At 40.5% G+C, this 19,578-nt stretch overlaps 1 protein-coding gene across 5 annotated transcripts in view; it reads left to right on the top strand.

The window, feature by feature from the left end:
* ANO3 (anoctamin 3) overlaps positions 1-19,578 on the top strand; it is a 230,818-nt gene that overhangs the window by 150,701 nt on the left and 60,539 nt on the right. For 4 of the 5 annotated variants that reach the window (XM_083428088.1, XM_083428090.1, XM_083428091.1 and 1 more), the window contains 3 exons: positions 6,980-7,138; positions 7,686-7,786; positions 13,074-13,118. In XM_083428088.1, the coding sequence (XP_083284214.1) occupies positions 6,980-7,138; positions 7,686-7,786; positions 13,074-13,118 (305 nt within the window). The remainder of the gene's footprint in view (positions 1-6,979; positions 7,139-7,685; positions 7,787-13,073; positions 13,119-19,578) is intronic. The other variant, XM_083428089.1, reaches the window with a different exon arrangement.

Here is a 19,578-nt window from a genome sequence, read left to right as displayed (position 1 = left end):
CATGGTTTCCCCAGAAACACTTGGGTGCAGGGCATGTCACTTTCCACCAAGGACCTCTTTAGGATTCTTGGTCAGTAGTGGGCTTCCATGACCTCCCACAGATTTTGGAGATTCAGTGTCTTCTCTCTGGGAGAGAAAGCACTCTCCATTGACATGCATGGGGAAAGAGAGGTGAAAATGTCACACATAAATTGCTACCCAAAGGATCATTGACAGGGGGTGGGCTTCTGCTCTCTCAGTGGATTTGGAGGGATACAATAGAGAAAATAGGAGAAGGCATAGATTAAATGAAAAACAGTTTTTAGTCCCTCACCACACTGTGCCTGGGGAATGTTTGCCCTGGGAAAATAATTCACTGTGGATAAAAGCTAGACCTGTCCATCAAGACAAAAAAATTCCCTCATCTATTAAGCTCTGGGAATTTTCCCAGTCAGTCAGCTTCATTTTGTTTCTAGGGGGGGCGGGGGATACACTTTTTGTGCATTTTTTGTGCACTTTTTGAACAGGGAAGACCACTGAGCTTTTCAGAAGGTTAAAGAGACCTGATCTGAATCAATACACCTTATTAATGGTGCAATCTGATTTAGCAATATGAGGACCTTTCCCAAATCACTCCAGCTTACCCAGAGCTGATGCATACCCTTACCAATTACATAGCAACACTTTTAGATTTGCAGTATGTTAGGTATTTGCCTTGTAAGTATACCAAATATTGAGATGAATGTGTCTCATGAGATGAATTGTCTCATGGTCTTGTCATAATCAGAATATGGACCATTTTCCCAGACCAAGTTCAAAGATAAATAGTACATGGTTTTGAGGGTGATCTTTGTTCAGCCCGTGCTCAAATGTTTCCAAGATTCACAGTCCATTTTATCATTAGTAAAATGGCATAGTTTGTTATCATTAGGATAGTGTGCAAAGAATAGATTAGAAAATTCACGACTTGCCAGTCTCCTAGTTCTAAATGACCCGTGGACTGAATAAAAAACTGCAATCAGCATCATAAAGCAGAAATGCTCAGCCCCTGAAACAAGTAAAGTAATGAGAATAAAGAGAATATGGGCAGAATGTATCTATATCTATCTGTCTCTTTCTCTGGTGTGGCAGGAGAAAACAGCAAGTTTGGTGGGAAGATTCAAGAAACATTTAAACGTTATAGTATAGTATAAACACATTTATTTGCAGAATAGGGATATATATCTTTTCAAAATGTAAGCAGGAGTATAAAGTGATACTGAGGACTATCCTAGTTGTTTTTCAATGTATTTATAAATAATAAATTTGATGCAGCATAAGCAATTTTTTATTTTGAAAGTGTGTCCCAGATAAAAGTTTGAGAACCACTGAGCTAGAAGCTGCAGAGGTTTCCTTAGTACCAAATCAATTCACCAATCATCCATTGTTCTGCAGGAAAGTCACAAAACACAGGATCAGAGTCTGATGCATGACAGGCAAACATATTCCTAAACAACTGTTTTGACACCATGCTCTATGTGATTTTCCTCCCAAATTGATGGTCCACCAAAGATTAACAGGCAGATGGGATCATATTTATTCATCTCATTGTTGAGCCATGACAAGCACTATGTCACACATCTGTTTTCAGCAACTCGGGATTAGTTAGGCCAGAGGGTCCTGTACCTATGGATTTAGAAATTAAGCATGATTTAGAATATCGCCTTCAGTCTGGGACACTGCAGACAGCAGTGCGAAGTCTGAAGTCAGTTTGTAGAGACTTTGATTAATCGCCCAGGTGGCAATATCTGTCCGTCCTTTGTTTCAAATTAGTGCCTTGCATGAAACTTACAAATTACTCACCTGGCTGCTGTCCAACCAGTGATGTCTTAGCATAGCTAAAATATAGTGGGAAAATGGATTTAATGTTGCATTGATTACATGGTAGTACAGGCGAAAAGGCTATCGGAGAACACCAGTTGCAGATTCTGTTATTGAGTTCATTATCACATATAACAGGAATGCTGGTATTTCGATCAATAAGTTATAATAAAGAGAACCTCAGCAACATAGGTCTTCTAATGCAGCAACCAGCCTGCCACTTGCTATCCCCCCCCCCCCATCTGACGTGAAGCATATCCAAGAAAGTCCACTTGATCAATAAAGAGCCAAAGGCATATCAAAGCTGTAGGAATCTTATCTACGAAGTGGACCTTTGATATATTGGTCATTTTTTATTTCATTCTTTTACTATGCATTGGATGTAACTTTTCTATTAGGATTAATGTTCAATCAGGAGTGTGGAACAAAAAGGGATTGATTTTTATAACATCAATGACATTGCTCTTACCTCTTACAAAAAAGAATAGGAATTCTGCAAATGTCATGCTAGTTCAGGTGGTGTGTACATTTTACTATATTCAATTTCTTTTGTTAGCAAGTGTGATGCAGTGTTGACATTTTGGAAGCCAAATAAAGGCCTTTCCCAATCACTAAATACATTGCTTTCCCCTTAATGTAACACTTGTGCTACCTTGATTCAGCATCAGCCATACAATATCTCACCCTCGACTAACAGCCAGGAATAACTGGGCTGCAGGAATAGTGTATATTGTGATACACTTAGAAGGGTGGGGGAGAGATGTGTGGTACAATGCTGGAGAAGGGCATCTTTAAGAATGAAAAGAAGGAAATTTACAAAAGAAAACGATAGAAGAAGAGGTTCACATAACAGAGGTGTTTCGCTGTGAGAAAGAGTTGACAGCTGTGCTATTTGAGGCTGTCATGGCCTTCTGTTCCAAATAACCTCTAACCCAATCAAATTAAAATTTACTGTACTGCAAAGAAATGCCTTACAATGCATCGGAGGGACTAAAGAGATCTGCAAAGATACTATGCAGTATAGTGGTACCTCGGGCTAAGTACTTAATTCGTTCCGGAGGTCCGTTCTTAACCTGAAACTGTTATTAACCTGAAGCACCACTTTAGCTAATGGGGCCTCCTGCTGCTGCTTCGCTGCCAGAGCACAATTTCTGTTCTCATCCTGGAGCAAAGTTCTTAACCCGAGGTACTATTTCTGGGTTAGTGGAGTCTGTAACCTGAAGCGTATGTAACCTGAAGTGTATGTAACCCGAGGTACCACTGTACATAAATGTGACTTACAAAAACATTGCATGTCTTAATTTAGTATATCTCTACCGCCCAACAGTTCAATGATCAGCGTTTGAGAACGAAACCACTGAAAATGAGGCTACTTTAAGAATCACATACTGATTCGTATCTCTGGGCAAATAAATGAAGCTTAAACTTTACAGGCCAATCTGCCACACTCACTGATGTGGCCACACTTTGCCAACCTCCGCATTGCCTTGCTCCTCTGCTTCCCAGTAAGTGGTAGCAACCTTGCTGCTGGGAAGCTAACACAGTGGGTCTGCCCCACTGGATGTGATGCTACTGGTTCACATCCTAATTAGTGTGTTTAAAATAGCAGTCATAGAGTTAAAGGTAAAGGTAAAGGTACCCCTGTCCGTACGGACCAGTCTTGACAGACTCTAGGGTTGTGCGCACATCTCACTCTAGAGGCCGGGAGCCAGCGCTGTCCGCAGACACTTCCGGGTCACTTCCGTGGCCAGTGTGATGAAGCTGCTCTGGCAAACCGGCACCAGAGCAGCACACGGAAACGCCGTTTACCTTCCCGCTATAAAGCGGTACCTATTCATCTACTTGCACTTCGGGGTGCTTTCGAACTGCTAGGTGGGCAGGAGCTGGGACCGAACGACAGGAGCTCACCCCGCCGCGGGGATTTGAACCGCTGACCATGCGATCGGCACGTCCTAGGCACTGAGGTTTTACCCACAGCACCACCCGCATCATAGAGTTAAGCTTGTTTTTAAATCCCTCTCACTGAACTCATTTGAATACTTCCCCATTTAGATTATGACTATTTTTATTGCTAGCTATTAATGGGAGCCTTGGGGGGGGGGGGACTGATGCACCACATTGCTCAATAAATTTTATTGTTCCATATGATATAGTTCAGTTGGAGTACTACTGAAAAGCGGGACCCTAAGATGGAGATGAGGAAAAGCCCGGGGACAAGAACCACTGACTAGCCTTAGAGTTACAACTGATGCATATTTAAGGATGCATCCTATATGCTAATAGCAAACTCATTCCCTGAGTGTGGATCTTGATACAGGTGATATAGTACCATTCCCAATAACATCACCTTTCTATAATGAACTATAATGAATGAAGTATCATGCAAGATGGCATAAATGGCTTTCACCATAAGCAGTAAACATTTTAGTGGCAGTCCCACTTGTTTGCTTAGTTTTGGCCTTGCTCTAATCCAAACACATAGCTCTGGGTACACCACTTGTGAAACAAACAATTTTACCATATTTCATCCACACTCACTGTTATAGTCCGTTAAAGTGTCCTAATTTCCCAGGGACAGTCCCAGATTTACAGAAGCCATCCCAGTTTCTGATTTGATCCTAGAATGTCCCGTCTTTCCTTAGGATGTCCCTATTTTCAACAGAGAAATGTTGGAACGTATGGTAAGACCTCCCTGTTTTCATTGGAGAAATGTTGGAGGGTGTGGAGTTATCCAACCCTCAAGCCATCTGAAGGCAGCCCTATATAGGGAGGTTTTTTAATGTTTTATTATGTTTTTATATAGCTTACTGGTATCAAGAAACAATCTGTTTTAAAAGTGCAATGAATTCCTAATCTGCTGTTCACTTCAGACTGCTAAGGTAGAATATACCTCAGTATCATCAACATTGCAGTTAATATGAAATATATAAATGAAGTTTGAAGCAGAAGAGAGAGAGCCACTAACCCTCTTCTCCTTTATTCGTAGGCCAGACACTGTTTTAAGAAAGAGGATTTATTTATTAGTGGTGCTTATAGTTCCCTGATGTTTTACTGTGCAAAGGCCAACTGAATTTGCAGTAAAGCTTTATAGGAGTTATATCAGCAGCAGCTGTATACGATGGGTGCTGAATCAGTGTCTTTGCCCGTCTTTGATATATTCCAAATACTGTATGTGATTTTCCCTACAGAGTTGCAGTGACTTGCTGTTGTTAATACCTCATACAAAGGGCAGTGAATATTTCTGAAGAGCTTGGAAACATGTGAACATTATTGTTATTAGTAGTAGTAGAAGAAGAAGCAGGAATGACCCAAAGTGACGTACAAAAATAGTATAAACACTAAAACTGAGCGTAACAAACACAACTAAATGTGCATGGGCATATTTTCACATTAATCTGCAATGGAAAGAAGTATGCATGAAATTGAAAGACATACTTCCGGATGCAGTTTTTCTATAAAATGTGTATATGTAAACTTATTCCCACTCAATATGCATGTTTCTTGATTTTTTTATCTGAATAATAACTATGTTTTCATTTGCAACATTCATCTGGAAGGTGTGGATCAAGTCAAGTTTGTACAGAAATTCACAAAGACCTTAAGAACATAAGAATAGCCTGCTGGTTCAGGCCTATCTAGTCCAGCATTCTGTTCTCACAGTGGCCAACCAGATGCCTGTGGGAAACCAGGAAGCAGAACATCAGCACAAGAGCCCTCTTCTCTCACATGGTTTCTAGCAGCTGGTATTCAGAAACATTGCTGTCTCCAACTGCGGAGGTAGAACTCAGCCATCATGTCTGGTAGCAATTGCTAGCCTTCTCCTCCATGAATTTGTCCAATCCACCAACCATTCAAGTTGGTGGCCATCACTGCCTCCTGGGGGAACAAGCTCCAATATTTGGCTCTGCACTGCATAAAGTACTTTCTTTTATCTGTGCTAAATCTTCTAACATTCAGCTTCTTCAAACTGTGTTCTTCAAGCACCTCTAGATGCATGGGTTTTTTTAGAAACCAAAGAGTTGTTTCAGTGTTTAGGGCAAGAGATGTAATGTACAGTTAAAAATTGGTAGGCAGGAAATGTAAAATCGAGGTGGTTGCTCTATGCACACTTGCCAAAGAGTTAAGGCCCACTGAATTAATTTCCAATGGAATTTACATGCTTAGGACTGCAGTGCCCATAGCCTGACCAGCAGCTAGTACTAATATTAGTGTTTCTAGTGTTTATATTTGACAATTCTTGGACTGCACTGTGACTTTTGGTTTCATAAGCTTTTAGAGAGCATGGCTGTTGCATGATATGCACTTAGGCATAAAATATAGACATATTGCTAGGAACTTGCATATATTAAGAGACATCATGAGCTATTAAAGATATTTGGCAGCTCTATTCTGTAATAGTAATGAGGAGCGACTGCCTTCTGCTACTACCTAAACTGTTCCAGCCACTGACCCTTGTTAGTTAAAACAGAAATGGATATGTATCACTATGCAAAAGACAAATGGGGCTGCAAGCTTATGCACACTAACAAGGGAGTAAGTACCATGGAACTCAGTTAGATTTATTTCAGAGTAAACATACTTAGGATTCTTTTGTTCATTTCATAATGAGCTGCAGCAAACCTTTTTAGAAAAAATAATAATACTTGTAATAGTAATAGTAATAAAAAAATTCTTGGACAATTCCCTAAAAAGCCCATCTGTCTTCTGTGAGTTCTCTCTCAGCTCTCACTGCCAGAGCAGTCTTTTTGGTTTTACTTTGTTTACACCATTGTCAAAATCCATCAGTGATACTGTGGTTGCACCCTGCATTGAGTGCGGATTGGGACCAAATAACTCCCAAATGCCCTTTGAACTCTACAGTTATATCATGCCATAAAAGTACCCCCTTTTCCTGTGAGTTTTCAGTGCCCACTCAAAATTCCATAAATTTGTGTGTGTTTTTGTCTGCAGCATTCTTTTAAAAAAGTCTTCTGGGTTTGGCCATCAGGGCTTAATTTTACCATTTGGGCAAAGTGAATTTCTCATGTCCCTCATCCATGCCCATAGCAGTCCTTAAAAAAAATCTTCTGGACTATGATACTATGTTTAAACATCCCCCCCACCCACCCATCCCCGCTTTTTGTCTTTATTTTTCTTTCAGAATGACATGAGCGCCCTAGCAACATCAGGTCTCTTCTTCAAGGATGGCAAAAAACGTATTGATTACATTTTGGTCTATAAAAAGTCCAGTCTACAAATAGAGAAACGGAGCACTTTTGAAAAGAACCTTCGGGCAGAAGGACTGATGTTAGAAAGAGAGGTATGTTACATTTTCCACCTTTCTGCAGAGACTTATTCTGAATAGAAGAACCACATCTTTAGCGCCATCTGAGGCTGTGTTCGCACGGCAGTTTATTCTGTTTTCAGTTCCACATTAAGATCCGCATTATATTTGAGCTTCAACATGATATCAAAACCACTTCTGTGGAACAGTAGATTGCCAAGAACCCATAGAAGCATGCAGAGACATTCAGCGGGGGGCAGGAGGACATAAGCACTGCAAAAAGAATTTCTGGAAGGGGTCAGGCTCATATGTTACATCTGCCCACATTAAGAGAGGGCTGGCCATACTCCATCCACAGGTGAGCCTTGTTCTCAAGACACTAATGGCCTCATCCTCGAAGATGGCTTAGATAAGACAGCTGGCCTCTTCCTTTCAGACAGCTGTGTTTAATCCCAGCTGCAGTGCATGGCAAGCTGAAATTTCCATAACCACAGGGATCAAATTTAAAGGCCAAGTTTGACACAAAAGTCAGTGCCCACCTGGATTTGGAACATTAATCAATTCTATTTGGTTACTTTTTCAGCCAGCTGTTACAAACCATGATATTATGTTTGTTAAAATCCATTGTCCTTGGGATACATTGTGCAAATACGCTGAAAGAATGAACATCAGGATGCCTTTCCGGTAATATGAAATATTTCATTTTTTTTTTAATTTACTTAAACAGTTTTTTTAATGCATGTATTAATGAAATATGCTTTACTAGAATTTTTTTTTAAAAAATTACTGTCGTGCTTCCATACGTTTTCTTGAATATATGGTTGTTTTCTAGAAATATGCAATACAACCGCATGCAAAGTTACAGTGATCACAGTTATTTTATTAACTCAGAGAAGGTGTGGCAATGGTTAGAGTGTTGGACTAAACCTGGTAGACCGGGGTTCTAATCTGCACTGTATGAAGCTCACTGAGTGACATTGAGCCTGTCACTGTCTCTTAGCCTACCTCATAAGATTGCTCTGAGGATGAAATAGGGGGAGGGAGAAACCATCTTGAGCTCCTTGGAGGAAAGGTGGAACATAAATGAAATATTAATTAATATTTGCAAGGACATCAATAGTTTTATGAATAGAGTCTTTCTACTGTTAGATCTCTAGAGGTGGATTCAGATCATTATTTGTTCTGATAACTGACCTAATGAAACTTTGTGTGTGGCTGGGATAGGTGACCAGTTTTTGAATACTCCAAGTTTTCAGACACATGGAAAGATCTTAGCCCACCATTTTTTAAAAACTGGGCGAAGTCTAGATTGCGTTGCAAGATAGAGCTAGTCTAGTTTTTTGTCATGGCTAATTTAATTCCCATGAGTTTCAGTAGGAATTAAAACTAAACAAGGTGTACAGACATTCTTCCCCATGCTTACACTGTGTGTTTGTGTGTGTGCAACACTGGCCACACACATCTCAAAACTCAAATTCACATCTCTTCAGAGGCTGTGAATTTGGCGCCAATGAGAAAGGGCCCTAAGTACTTATTTATCTACTCTGCTGTTTGGTCAAAAAGGCTTTCCTGCACTCGGGCTTAGAACCTCCAAAAAACACAACACAAAAGGAAACAAAGAGGAAGGGTAAAACCAAGTTCAGGCACCAGTTCTTAAAGTTACTCCAGTGTACAGCTGTTCACACATATGCCTCTTCTTCATAGTTAAGGACCCCAGTGAGGTTGTGAATCTGCAACATGTTAGAGCTTCAACAAGCTGGTCAGCACCAAAAGCGAGTCACCACTTTCTGCCTCTTTGTCTACCCTTCCATGTCCACAGAAAATAGGCCCTACCTATTATGGCAACAAATCAAACACTAAGGAATACATTATCTGCATTCTAGGAGGGAGCTAGGATTGGCAGAGGACTCCCTCCTCCATGATGGAAACCCCCATTACACCTATTGAAGGCATAGGCTGTGTGAGGGCTACTAGAAATGCTGTTGCTGTTATCCAGATGTGACAATCAGCAGAGGAAATAGAAGCCAAACTGACTGTTTTCCACATTCCTCTGTCACTTGCAATGATTATAGATTCACATAAAGCCTGCACAACTTGAATTCAAGTTTCCGCCTTGGATCTGATGACTTTGCACTACCAGACCAATGAGGAAGAATACACATTTTCATTCGGCCCTCTAGGATCATCACATGCAAAACTCTCTTTAGCTACAAGCTTCTGAAAGTTAAATAACCCAAACTGCTCCCCCTCACCCTGCTCCCATTTAATCCAGTTTAATCCCTAGGGAGCAAAGCAGGATAGTTATAGCTGCTGACTCAAGCAGATTGGCTGCAGTCCAGAGCCCATTTACTCCTGAGCAGTAGTATTAAACTCAGTGTGATTCTTCCAGAACTGAATGGGTTATGGATTAGACCAATTGTCAGAAAATGAGCCATCAGTTCAAAAAAGACAGCAAATCATTTTCAGCAAGTGACTACAATGGTCGTCAGCAATCCTGTAAACAATTTGGTATTTTTATCATATTTACTTCAGCAATGGGAGAATGGGAACAAAAGTAAAACAAGGAAAATCACAATGAAAGTGTTTGAATGCAGGGCTTGCTCTTAGAAGTCTTTCCTGCTTTGATCTATGAGGAACTTTTTGTACAATGTGAGCTGTTTCATGCATATGGAAGAGCACAAAAAGTAACACTTTGGTGACTAATCCAGCAGCTTTTATGCTTTAAAAGCTGTCCGCGCTTAAGAGCCTGTGCAACTCACTGTGTGACCTTGGATTAGTCTTTCTCCCAGGGTGTTTTGAAACTGTGCACCTCCTGGGAGGATGCATCCATGTCGGCTCCTGTACACAGTCAAGAATCCCAATCCACTTTCAAATGTCAGCCTGAATGCACGGTCATTGGAGGTGCTGCCCTCAGGGTGCAGGATGTCAGGAACAAGGCTATCAGGCATGGTCTACCGTCCCTTTCACATCTTAGATGTCTGCACGGAGGGGGTGATCTGAACACCCCTTAGGACAGCAGTCAAAATGAAGACCGTGCTATGGTGTTATCTGAGAATTTCCCATCATGTAGCTATTTTTCTTCTTACAAAGGACTCATATGGAAAACTAGACATTTACAATACAATGACTTGTTGCCTTTGCATGAAAGAGACTATTGGCTCATGTTTTGAACTGTACGGAGATTTGTTTGTTTGTTTATGCTAATGGATTTCCAACCTGTCCATCATAAGATTCCAAGGCACATTACAACAATATAAAAATGCTGCATTTAAATCAGTTTAGAACAATGACTTCCTGCTACTTCTGATTCTTGCTACAATTGTCTGCTTCTGCTTCTTCTTCTTCCTTCCTCCTTTTCTCCTCCTATTTTCTTCCAACCTTCTGCTATTCCCACCTTTGTGCATCAAAAGCCTTTGGTGACTATATCTGTGCAACGATGATTCAGACCAGCATTATCCACACCTGATTTCCTGGCCCAACTCTTTAACTAATCCATGCCTTGAGCAGCTGAAGAATGAGGGCCTATGCAGATGGACTTCTATGCGATCTGAATTCTCTGTACACTCAGAATTCAAAACCATACAGCAGCTCACACATATAGAATGCTACACACGAAGGCCTCCCCACATCAAACAGATGTGTGGACATTGCCAGGGGGGAAAGATAACAGTGTGACATTGTGGTGGTGCCTGCAAAATGGCTTCTTCTGCTCCTTCTTCACATCAGTATAGAGTCTGAGAAGGAAAATATTGTGTGTGACACAACAGCATAGCTAGCCACTCAGGTGCCCGGGGTAGCACACGCGCTCTGCACCTGGGAGCAGAGTGAGCCCCCATGGGGGCAGGGCAAACCAGGTCAGGGTGTACTGTGCAAAGCCTCTCCACCACCTCCCCCTCAGCTGTAGGGCGGCTGAGGGGGAGATGGTGTGAAGATGCAAGCCCCGTGCTGCTCTTTCAGGCAGTGTGGAGCCTGCAGCCGCCCAAGCCACCACATCACTCCCAAGATTGATGTGTGGCTCAGGCACGCTACAGGCCCCATGGTAAGTGCCGGCCCCTGCGGTGTGGCGCCCAGTGCCAGCCGCGTTTCGTTGTTTGTTGACTGAACTAAAAAGTTTCGTGAGGGGGGGGCCCCATTTTTTATTTTAAAAAACTCATATTTTTGCCATTTTGTCACCCCCCCCCCTCAGTGATGACACCCGGGGCAGACTGCATCCACCACACACCCCTTTCTGTGGCACTGGTGTGACAGATTCCATGCCCATTACGCCAACAGGGATAGGGAAGAAGTTCATTCAGGACCAGAGCTGAGAAGCAACAGGTTTCCAACTCAGCTTGAGATTGTTCAGACAGCTGCAGGCCACCTGAATTGCTAGTTGCCCTTGCCAATCTCCTTATCTCTAATTTGATAGCCTGGTCCAATGGACCAAGCCAGCAAATGGCACAGATGCAAGGCCTTTTGCAAGCTAAACTGGAGAACTCTCTGTAGGAAGGATGGGAACTGGGATACAGATTAAATTAAACTGAGCAGATGTTATTTGTCAAGAAGAGATGGTCTGCCTTACTTCACTTGCCATTAAAGCTGCTTATTTCTGGGGAAGAGTGTTGCACGATTGAGTTGCTGTTCTTGGCTGATAAATGGCTCATAGGATGACAAAAAGAAAGATAGGAAGAGGTAGTACTGTCTCTTCCTTCCCAATGTACAAAACCCCCCTTTCCAGCTCTGCTGTGCAGAGATGGGTCTCACAGACTAGGGCATCAGTCTTCAGCACTGGCAGCTGGTCTGACCACAGAGTTTAAGTTAGATGAGAGCCCAGACATGCTAAAATGGATAAATTGTCCTTTCTTCAGTTCTGAGCTCCATATACTCTTATATGATTCACCGTCCCTCTGTCTGTTACATTTATATTCTATCTTTAGATATATATATATTTTTTTAAAAAAACCACATAAGGTAGCAAGCAATGAAATCCAAATAGAAAATAACTGATCGACATAATAAAGAATCAATATCACAGCAAAACTGTATAAAATCGCATAAAATAAAAAGTTTTAAAAGCGCCCAGTTAAAACATAATTAAATTAAAAATACACATTAGGCTATCCAACTTGGTTGTACTCAAGAGTAGACCAACTTCAATTAATTGACTGAAGTTAGTCATTAATTTCAATCAGTTTATTCTATGAAAAGCATATCTGATGAAAGCCATCTGTCATTTTTGTAAGTGCTTATTTTCAAGTGTGATTTGGTCTCAATAAAATCTATGATTTGAATTCTGCTAGACTTTGTCCATCCTTCCAGCTAAGTAGCAGCATCAGCGGGGGTTTTATATATATATATATATATATATATATATATATATATATATATATATGGCTATTAATTAGTATAAGGCAGAATTCCAATATTACAAAGAAACTATGAAGTTTGTGTTTACAGTGTGCCTCATGAATAGCTTTCTCTCCCCCCCCCCCTCTATATATATCGTCAGTGAAAATTGCAGAGATAATTGCATGACTTTAAAAAAAAACAACTCAGGCATTACTGTAGTCATTTAAGGGTAGCAAAAAAATATTGAAATAGAAAAGCAATCATTTCCAGTTCCTTCATACAGCCATCTGCTGTCCACAGTTGTGTGCAAAATATCAGCTGATATAATGACAATAACATTAAGAAATCAGTGTGCAAATGAATGGGGAAAGATCTATAGTCTCTGGGCTTTCTGAAGCTGTAACTTCTTAGTGCATGTTAAATCTTTAAAGTAGCTAACTATACTATCGATATGTACTATAATTTTAGCCAAGGTTTTCCAAGTTAATGGTTTTAAAGATATTTGATTGCCTTTGGAACTGTGATTTGTTGCACCTTTATTTTGTAAATCTGCTTGTGACAAAACACTATGGTCTATTTCCTAAGTCTTCTTCCTTCTCCTTTGTATGCAACTGTTCTCAGATTATTTCTGCTATTCTTACAGGAAAAAATGTTATTACACTGACTGGAGGAGCAAAACCATGGGCAGGTTGGTGGGTGATATGTAGCTTTTCATTTTGCCAGATAGTCACCCTGCTTAAAACCAATCCATCCTAGCAGTTGTAAATTTATTACAGAGGACCTTAAACAAGTTAATGGAAGCAGTAGACCTTGGCTGATTGTTTGTGTATGTGGTGGTGTTGCTTTAAAAAAGAAAGAAAATGCAGGGTGTGATTACTCTTACAAAAAGATGGTGGCATCCAAGACTCTGAAAGAGCTTTTGGGAACCCTCTATTTTTGACACTATCATGGAGTCAGATCCTGAGAATGGTGCAGAATCTTGCAGATTACTTTCCTGTACACACACACACCTGAAGCCCTCTATGCTCACAGAAAAGTCTCCCCAGGGATCCCCAAAATTGGGAGGAAACACTGGGAAACAGAGCAGCACTCATGCAATATGTCTCCATCCAATTTTGGCCAGTTCATCCCTTCCCCAGCAGCCCCCTCCCCTTCCCACACCATTCAAGAGGGAGCCTCAACTCTCCAAAAAGCTCAACAGGGGAAGGAGAGGATGCTAAAGACTTCTTCAAGCAGCTTCCTTCTGCCCACGGCTCTCAGGATCCAACCCACCATCTTTCTTAGTCCTGCTGCCTAAGAACCTTTTTTTGTACACAAAGCATGGAGTTTAGTGCTGTGCTGAAAAATTCTCTTTGTTTGTGTGCTCTCTATTTTCCATCGATTAATGAGAAAAGATGTTGCATTCAAAAATGATCAAAGGCACAGGAAACGTTAGGTGAAATTCTGGTGTATGGTTGCAGGTTATATAATTCTCATGAATGGTTACATAATTTTGAGGTGAGTAGCCTTCCTTTCGTTCTGGAAATCATCTTACTGGTGGCTTGCACTCTGCAGCCTTCCTGGATGTCTGTTTCTCAGTTAGCCCAAGACATCTTTAGATAAATCATCCTCCAGATCTGAATATTCAATAGCAACACCCTGAAATATTTTATTGTGTAAATTTACAACTGCTTATCTCCTCTCCCCAGTCATGCACGTGCTTGCTTTGCATCAAATACATTACAAATACATACATAGATATATAAAAATATAGTTTGCTTTGTATGGTGTGTGAATTGCAATAGGGTTCCCCCCATCCATCCCAAACATCCAGATGTGGAGATATATTCCTGTTGTATTAACAACTATTACTTACCTTGATTATGGTTTAGTTTTTTCCAATGGAGCTGTGTGGTGGCACATTTACAGATAATGAAATCACAATGCCTAAGTGTGCTGGTGGCTTCTTTTTATTAACATTGCTGTATAAAGCTCTTGATTTTCAGTGTGAGGCAGAACTCCCAAAGGATAATCACAGTCAGATGAAATTCTCCTTGACCTTTCTCAGTTCCAGAGCCACAGCCACATGGGGCCTGGCCCCCTTTGAAATATTCAAGCTACCCTTTCTGAATTTTAAGCTTTCACATTCATTTTTTTAAAAAAAAATCTGTGGAGAAAAGGATTGAGGCAATATTACACTCAATCAAGGAAAAGAGGTAAACACCGGGTGAAATTAATAGGGCTGATCAATTAAAGAAGATTGGTTAATCATACGGGTTTTAGTCTATTAATCTATTTGGCATATTTGTATAAATACTTCTGAAGCATACTTTAGAGCATAAGAAAAGCCCTGCTAAATCAGACTAAAGGCCTACATAGTCCAGTATTTTGCAGTCACCGTGGCCAACCAGATGTCTATGGAAAACCCACAAGCAGAACATTAGCACAACAACACTCTCCTGCTCATAATCCCCAGAAACTACTATTCAGGGGCACAAGATCTCTGATCTTGGAGGAATCATATAGTAATCATACTTAAGTAGCCAATGATAGTCCTACCCACCATGAAGTGAAGTCCTTACCGCATCTTGTGGTGTCAAATTTATCTTGACAAAAATGGCTGGTGGTTGTGTGGATAGCCTGGCCCTGAGGCGAACCTGTACACACCGTTGTGAAGTGATAATCCAAATTGGCTTAACCATAAAGAAGCCAACCAAATTTGAAACCAACCTTCCACCACTTTCTCACCAGAGAATCCAGGTATCCTGGTTTCATCTTACGGCCAGTTCATGTGACTTAACTGTTGTGGCAACATTCATGAACTGTTTACCAAGTGAAAAGATATCCACCAGCTTTTGGGGATGATGGAAGCCTACTGCTCACTACAGCCAATCTGGAGTTCCACACAACCATCTTATTACTTTGGCCATAAACTAGTGAAATCAGTCTGCATGGGCAATTGGGCTTTCCTTGTGATATCTTGGGAGGCAGTAAAGAGTTGCCTATGCTTGTGGTTCTTTCCTTTTATATCTAACAGGACCAACCCTCTGCCCTCACAGGGCTGTTTCTTATTTTCTTACTATATCTCTAGTCAATGAGTTTAGGAAGGTCTTCCCTTCAAGTTGTGAATATTGGTATTCTCATCTGATATTTGTATATGTAACACACATCCTACTTGCAAAAATTGCACCCTGACTTTAAAATGCAAATGTGAGAAGTGACTTAAAAGTGACTAATTAGACATTTAAAAAAAGGTACAGGACCCCTGAAACCAGAGAAGTGCACAGAAACGCCGTTGACCTTCCCGCTGGAGCGGTACCTATTTATCTACTTGCACTCTGATGTGCTTTTGAACTGCTAGCTTGGCAGGAGCTGGGACCGAGCAACGGGAGCTCACCCCGTCATGGGGATTCGAACTGCCAACCTTCTGATTGGCAAGCCCAAGAGGCTCAGTGGTTTAGACCACAGCGCCACCCGCATCCCTAATTTGACATTAGTAGCTTCTTATACTGAACGTTATGCACCAGGAACATATTCCACTCACTTACATTATGCAACCATTTTCCATCATGTGTCTTTTTGTACTCATTTGCATGTCATTATTAAAATGTTAACTTCATTTTAAAAAAGAAATATATATATTTATATGCAGTTTTTGTTGCCCTGGGCTGCTTTGGGAGGAAGAGTGAGCCATGAATGTAAAAATAAATAAATGAATAAAAACTTGTACTTTCACTGCAAATTTGACTAAAATAGCTGTACTTTACAAGATTCAACCATGGTGGTTGGCAAAGGCAGGAATACTGATACATTAAATAGTCAGGTGTGAAAGCTGGGAAGAGGAATTTGATGATAATTTTAAATTTTAATTTAATTTTAAATGTTAATTTTGTTATTGCTCTGTTTATAAAAAAAACCCCACCCTAATCATCTTGTTTATAAGTTAATTTAATGTGTGTTGTTTCATTTACGCTGCTGTCTGTTCAAGATACCTGAGAATACAGGCCTTGATCAAGAGAAGCATGTATGTAACTTTGTGAACCTAGCAGGGCTTTTAATATTTTTTGCCCTGTATTCTATGGCATTGCAAACTCATTCACCCCTAAATTTGCTCCAAAAGGGCATGGGGCTTGGTGCAAGCAAGCATGTACAAATCCTTCGAGGGCATTCAAGAAGTGTCATTTCCTACTTCCACTGCCTGAAGGCAAAGAAATATATCTTTGGGAAGACAGAGGGACAGACAGAGTGCCCCTTTCCCACTCGAAACACCCATCCTCCCCAGTGTTAAAACTAATACTGTGGGTGGCTCTGCCTTTAAGATGGAAGGCACAGCCAGGGCTGGCCCTAACATTGGACAAAGTGAGGCAACCCTCATGATTCCTCCCCACAGGATTTCATTCTGTTGCCCCATTGCCTGTGGAGAGATAAGGCCCCCTATTTTGGGTAAAGATTTAACAATATTAATTATTAGTCTACAAAAGGGAGACCATAGTACATACAACAGAATCATTAAACCATGTGATATAATAAATAAATCTGCCAATAATTTTTTTCTCATCAACTCTCTGCAATTTCTTATTCTTTTAAAAAATGGCACTCCTATTAAAAATAACTGAATAGAACTAACAGTAAAATTCTGTTTGTGTACTCAGAGGTAAGCCCTACAGAGTTCAATGGGGCTAACCCAGTCTACTTGGGAGCAAGTTCAATTCAATTCAATACGACATACATGGTTACTTTAGTTATAAATGTTTGTAGAATTGCAGCTTCAGTGCCAAAGGCTCAAGATAATTAATTAAGTATGTGCTAGAGAACATCTATGTCCCATTTTCTGCATAAGGTTTCTGAGCTTTTCATGAAACAGAACATTGCATTTCTTTCTAAACAAATAATGAAATTTTGTAGCCTATAAAAGTTAACCAGTTTTCAGCAGTGCAAATAAAAAAGAGTTAATTTTGTTAAATCGTTAATGCAGTATGTTGTTATGGTTACCATTTACACATTTCAATTATCTTGGTCCTATTTATTTTCAATACATGCAATATTGCATGTCTTGGTCTCTTATGTTTTGTTTTCTTTATATATAAATTATGGTTATGACCTTCTGGTTAAACTGAATTCATTCATTCATTCATTCATACCTGAATCATTCTATGAAATAAAGTCCACAAGTAAACATACGGTAAATGAGCAATAATGTATGAAATGCAATGCAGAGAGCAATAATATCTATGGGTGCAATGTAGCCTTATATGGGTTTGGAAAAGATTTTAATGATATGTAGATTGCATCTTATACCAATGCAAATAAGATCACTTTCAGGACCCGATATTGAATTTTAGTGAAAGATTGCATTCCTTTTGTATTTAGATGGAAATTTTTCCTGGTTCAGTGCTTCTGGGGTGTACTCCTCATTATTTGAAATTGTTTCTTTCATTACCCCCAGTGAATTTATTAAGAGTGATGGCCCATTACAGCAAAGAAGTGTTACCTGTTTATTTGTTGCACTGATGTGCCAGTTGTACCTTATAAAGATGAATAAGCCATTCTGTTAAAAAGCACTGCCTAGAGTTCAAGCAAACAGCAGACTCAGACACTGCAGCACTGAATACCAACAGAGTGAGGGCAAGATATATGCAGAAGCAGGTATCTGTGCGTACGTCCCCTGACAGAGTTGGATCCGTCCCCTCTCCCCACCCTTTACAATGTGCACGTTGTTCCCACTGCTGGGTGACTGCAACCAGTGCTTTGATCTTGGATGTGTTTTCCCCGACACTAGATCAGAAATGCAATTCGTGTAAACAAGTGCTGCACGTCAGGGCAAAGTAAATAAATAAATTTTAATTTCACATACATGGTCATGGGGTCTGAACTTGCAGCGACTGACTAAGAACGCGATAGCTTGATGAAGATCATCATTATCATTTTTAATTTGTATACCGTCTTTCTATCTTACAATACTCAAGGCGGTTTACAAGCTGAAGAAACAAAAAATGTACATCTTATAACAATCTAATGCAATAGTAAATGTGATAATAAAACAAAACTTTAAAATAAGCAACCTACATCAAAAAAGTAGCATTCAACAAGATGTCAACCAAGTGTGCAGCAGCTGAGAAAAAGGCGAATTCTATGCCGGGGATCATTAGAAAGGAATGGGAAATAAAACTGCCAAATTGTGTGACTGCATTCGGAATACCATGTACCATTCTGGCCTTTGCCTTACCTCAAAAGGCATACAGTAAGCCTGCAACTTACATGGGAGTTGCGTTCTGGAGATGACACCTAAAGCCAAATTTGCATGTAGTCCAAACATATTGGGTTCAATGGCAAGTGGGATTGCCCAAATCTTTCTTCCTGAATGCCCCCCCCTTTATTTTATTTTATTTTTTATTTGCCAAGTGCGTCAAGCTGAATGTGCAGGAGTTAAATATGTGTAAGTTGTGGGCTGGCTGTACTGTAGAGTTGAAAAAAGGTTCAGAAAAGGCTACCCAAATGACTGAGGGACTGAAGCGACTCTGAGGAAAGGTTGCAGCATTTTGAGAGTTTTTAGTTCCGAGAAAAGGTGAGTAAGAGAGGAAATTATGCATGACATGGAGGTAGTGGGTAGAGAAAAGTTTTTCTGCCTCTCTCTCATAACTTGTGGGCGTCCAATAAAACTGAATGTTGAAAGAGTCAGGACAGATGAAAGGACTTTTTCGCGCAGCACATAATTAAACTATGGAAATCACTCCCACAGAAGGCAGTGAGGGCCATTAACTTGGATGGCTTTAAAAGAGGATTAGACAGATTCAAGGAGGATAAGATTATTACTGGCTACTCACCACAATAGCTATGCTCTGCCTCCACAGTCAGAGATGGCAACGCTTCTGAATACTAGTTGCTGGAAACCACAGGAGAGGAGAGGGCTCAAGCTCAGATCATGTTGGCAGGTTTCCCATCGGTTCCTGATTGCCCACCGTTGGAAGAAGATGCTGGACTAGATGGGCCACTGTTCTAGATGCTCTTATCTCTCAACTCCCACAGTGCATCTCCACATCAGAAGCAGCAGCAGCTGAACAAGAGAGCATCTGATGGAGCTCTGTGGTGACAAGGGCAGACCAAACCTGTGGTTCCTCTTCATAACACTTCAAGAGGCCTGTAATTTGGCCCTCAATAGAAGAGCAATA

Source organism: Podarcis tiliguerta, assembly GCF_965153285.1.
Source record: "Podarcis tiliguerta genome assembly, chromosome: 1".
In the NCBI taxonomy this organism is placed as follows: Eukaryota; Metazoa; Chordata; class Lepidosauria; order Squamata; family Lacertidae; genus Podarcis; species Podarcis tiliguerta.
This window is presented reverse-complemented; position numbering and strand designations above follow the sequence as displayed.